Here is a 4391-nt window from a genome sequence, read left to right on the forward strand (position 1 = left end):
GAGTTATTTATGGTTCTATGTATTTGAAAGGACTTACTGAGAATGAAAAATTCAGCTTATCAATTATTTCTAGTTTAGGGTGAGAAATAATGAAATAATATTAGGATAAAAGAAACTTGGGATATGTTGGGTTACAACCTATCAAACCATATTTTGGCTTTAAAAAGATAGCTTGCTCAGGTGGAGTCAGTTGCACATGATAGCTACTATTAATTTACTTATAATTTCTTCATTAGTTCTATAAACAGTGTTTAATTCCCTATTCTGCTGTTTAGGATTAAAACATTTGAGGAAATTTACCTTTGATAAAATACTTGGGAATCTCATAAAAACTCAACTGTATATTCAAAATCACATAAATTAAGGGGCTCCTGCATGGCTCAGTTGGTTGAGTGGCTGACTCTTGATTTTGGTTTAAGTCATAATCTCAGGGTTCTGTGACTGAGTCCTGAATTGGGCTCCATACTCTGTGGGAGTCTGCTTGGTATCCTCTCCCTCTCCCTTTGCTCCTCCCCCCATGCTCTCTCCCTCTCTCTCAAATAAATAAATCTTTTTAAAAAATTATGTAAATTAAATTTTTTAATGACCCAAGTCAAGAGACTTGAGCCAACCTTGGACATAGTTGACTAAGTCAACCAAGTTAATGGAGGGATTCTATGAAGTCCAAGCCAGATGTTCTCACATATTTCTTGGTTCTGTCATTTCACCATTGTGTCTTCATTTTGAAAATTTTGAAGATACCCCTAATTTTAAGATACTTTTAAAATTCTGAAAACCCTGAGTTATTGTATTTTTTTTTTTGAATGAGACCTTACTGAGCAATTAACAAGGTAGTAGAGAGTAGTTAGAAATTGCCTGAGAATAAATGGATAAAGAATAGATTATATAAACAAAGGGAAACATATTAGGTAGATATAAAGAGGAGATAGAAAGAAGTATTTACTAGAATAAGCCAATAGAAGGGGTGAGGGGAAATATTGTCAACTTGAAAATTTTACCTGGTAGCTCCTAGTAGGTTTTGAGAGGAAGGGAAGAAGAATAAAAGCCAGGACGAGAATGACAATAGAAGTCTTACATGGATTACTAAAGAAGGGTAAAGAAAGGAAGAAAATGGCATGTACAAAAACATAGGGGCAGATGAAATCTGCAATTTTAGTAAAACTTCGAAGAGAATCGTTATGGAGGAGGTTTTTAGGATTTGAAATGGAAATTGAACTTCTACTCTGATAAGCCTGTCTTTGAGATGGATCTTATGCACTCAATTTCTGAAATTAATTATTCCATGTTTTGCAACCAAAAAGTTCTGAAGCTAGTGTTTAAAGCAAAAATATTATAAAGGTATTATAATTAAAATTCTAAAAATCAACTGCACTTTCTTTTTAAAAATGTTTTCTGAACAGAGGCACTTTCTTCAGTCTTCACCTTCATAAATAAATTTGCTTTTTGAAAAATATTGATTTAACAGCTGTAAATTGAACAAATATCTGTGAATTTAGCTGGATATGGAATTATCCACTTGGGAGATGACTGAACAGAGAAAATGTTTAAATATAAAAGGAATGTCATCAAATGTAAACGATGTAATATATTTGGTAATAAACAATTCAATTTAGGGTTTGGAATGTACAAAATTTAAAGAGGCAGCCATTTCTTCCCATAAAAGCCAAACAACAGGTTCAAGGACGTTCTAAATAAGAAGGTAAGTAAACCGAGGTGTTTTAATGGGAATGAGGGCCTCTCCCTGTGTCAGGAGACAGGAGAATAATGAGTTACAACATTACAGGTAATATGCAGCATGACACAAAGGAAGAGTATACATGTGATTATCATATGTTCTGCCTATATATCATAGGTATATAAACATCCCTCTATACATGCTGATATTCACACTCAGGACCTTGCCTTCAACAGCAAACCAAACTCATCACACCTGACGCCATGAGCTACTACAGCAACTACTACGGAGGCCTGGGCTACGGCTGTGGAGGTTTTGGTGGCCTGGGCTGTGGCTGTGGTTGGGGATGTGGCAGCTTCCGCAGACGGGGCTGTGGCTGGGGTTGGGGCGGCTACAGATACGGCTGCTGCCGCCCATCTTGCTATGGAAGATATGGATTCTGTGGCTTCTACTGAAATCCTGCCCCAGAAGCCCAACGTCTGAGGCCACAAAAAGATTATTTAAATTTGACTACAATAACTAAACCAAACAAGATCATCCAGGGCCAAGCCAAGATGGAAAACTTTTGGCATCTAAGACTTTAAGAATATTTATCATTTTATAATGGTCTCTTTCATGTCTCCTGGTGTCTTTTATTTCTGCTTTTATAATTGTGGGATTTCTCTGTTCCTTTTGCAATAAATTATCCTAAGTTAAAACAGCATACATGGCTTTCATTTTTTTATGAAACTCAACATATCAAAGTGATTATTTGTAACTGCACCCAATTGGCAGTGAAGAAAATAAATTACTCCATGAAAAGCCAAAATCATAGGAGAGATATAAACACACACCCATATGGCTAGATAGATATATGTAAACCATAACGTTCAGTTGAAATGAAGATTTTTTCCTCTGAACACCAGAAAAATCTTATTCAATGCTTTTAGTTAAATAACATTGGTATATGAATTTAGTAATGAACTAACTTTACATATTTTCATATCTGAAGTGAGTCCGACATGAAGAATAAGTACTTTTCTGTTTTGTTCAAAATTTATTTTTATTTAGCCATTTTAGTAATAAGAAAAAATAGTGATAGAATAAAATATATCTCTAAATATATAGTGAAAATAAACATTTTTTGTGTGAAACTCTATCATATTTTCCCCATGGTCCTCCATGATGGGACATGGCGTAGTTCTTCAATATTGTCAGCACACTGAAATATTTTGCTATTCATCATAGAAATTTAAAAATCACTGTCATCACTTGTGAAGTAATCGGTATTAAGGCTATGGCTGACCTGGAGCTTTATACATTGTAACAAGTGTCTTGTAATGCTGGCCTTCGAAGAGTGAGCATTTCATGTTAGTACTTCAAATAAATATTTGCCTATGAAAAATACAGAATAAAATATCATCATTCCCTCCCCCCAGTTTTATATATTTAGGTAGTAAAACAAAAGTGAATATTTTCTGTTTGAGTTAAACCAAATACAATAAAACCAGTAGAATTATGAAGCTGGCAGGGGTCCTGTAAAGCTTACGGTATTGCCATCTTGGATGGGAAAGGACCCCAAAAAGTGAAATGAATTGCAAAGGATCAAGAATGGCATAAGAGGGCGCCTGGGTGGCTCAGTTGGTTAAGCTACTGCCTTCGGCTCAGGTCATGATCCTGGAGTCCCTGGATCGAGTCCCGCATCGGGCTCCCTGCTCGGCAGGGAGCCTGCTTCTCCCTCTGACCCTCCCCCCTCTCATGTGCTCTCTCTCTCTCTCATTCTGTCTCAAATAAAAAAAAAAAAAAAAAAAGAATGGCATAAGAAATAGAGCCTAAGACTGGAACAGGTTTTACTGAAGACCAGGCATCTACTTCACCATGCCTACTACCACACTGATTTCAGACTTCCCTTCTTCAGTGCTCTCAAATAAAACATCTTGCTCTGGTCATGCATCTTTGAAGAGCTTAATTATCACAGCTGATTGACCACATCTATTTATTTTGATTTGTAAATACTCTGATGTAAAACCTTGAACTACTAATATCTAATTTAGCTGTATCTGAGTAAAAATAACTAATAATAGGGCTAAATCTAAACTCTACTTTAAAAACTTATAATGCATTTGAAAATCTCAGATTTGTTTACTGATTGCATGGATGAATTTGCTCAGCCGGATCGTGTCCTTTCAGTCAATTCAGGAGAAGTGTCGTAGCTTCACTGTGAATAGATCAAGGTAAAGATATTTTAGTATCACCTTTAGAGGACTGTACTCTTTAGTTTCAATGAGTAAAACATAATTTCACATAAAACTATTTTACTCACTAACTGGAAAATAGCATCATAGTCTGAGGAAAAACTTTATATATCTAAGGAAAATAATCAATATAACTAATTAGAGAAATTAGCACTCTTAGTATAATGCAGTTTTAGCATGTTAGTATACCTCTTATTGTTAGATTGTATTGATTCATGTTGGAATTAAGAGAAGAGCTCCAGAACACATTTCCTTCCAGGAAAAGCAGTCACCTAGTTCAGAGAAAATCCATCATAAGATCGTCAGCTGCACAACTGAGAGAGGATCTGTCAGAGTTAAATAGGCTGAGTGTGACATCATTAAACCTGTTTGATTTATTTGTGTTTTTATGGCTTCCTGTTGACTTAATGAGAATGAAATATTCAAATTAACAACTGTTTTTTAATTTAGGATGAACAATTAAAATAGAGCAAATTCTGAAA

At 35.1% G+C, this 4391-nt stretch overlaps 1 protein-coding gene across 1 annotated transcript; it reads left to right on the forward strand.

The window, feature by feature from the left end:
• Positions 1-1938: 1938 nt before the first annotated feature.
• LOC118552227 (keratin-associated protein 19-7-like) lies at positions 1939-2130 on the forward strand. The gene has a single exon (XM_036118555.2). The coding sequence runs from the start codon at positions 1939-1941 to the stop codon at positions 2128-2130; it is 192 nt and encodes a 63-aa protein (XP_035974448.1).
• Positions 2131-4391: the final 2261 nt, after the last annotated feature.

The sequence above is a fragment of the Halichoerus grypus genome, chromosome 1 (genome assembly GCF_964656455.1).
Source record: "Halichoerus grypus chromosome 1, mHalGry1.hap1.1, whole genome shotgun sequence".
In the NCBI taxonomy this organism is placed as follows: Eukaryota; Metazoa; Chordata; class Mammalia; order Carnivora; family Phocidae; genus Halichoerus; species Halichoerus grypus.

Bases quoted from the DNA above. Each gene is read 5' to 3' on its own strand.
- LOC118552227 (XM_036118555.2), top strand. From the start codon at position 1,939: ATGAGCTACTACAGCAACTACTACGGAGGCCTGGGCTACGGCTGTGGA.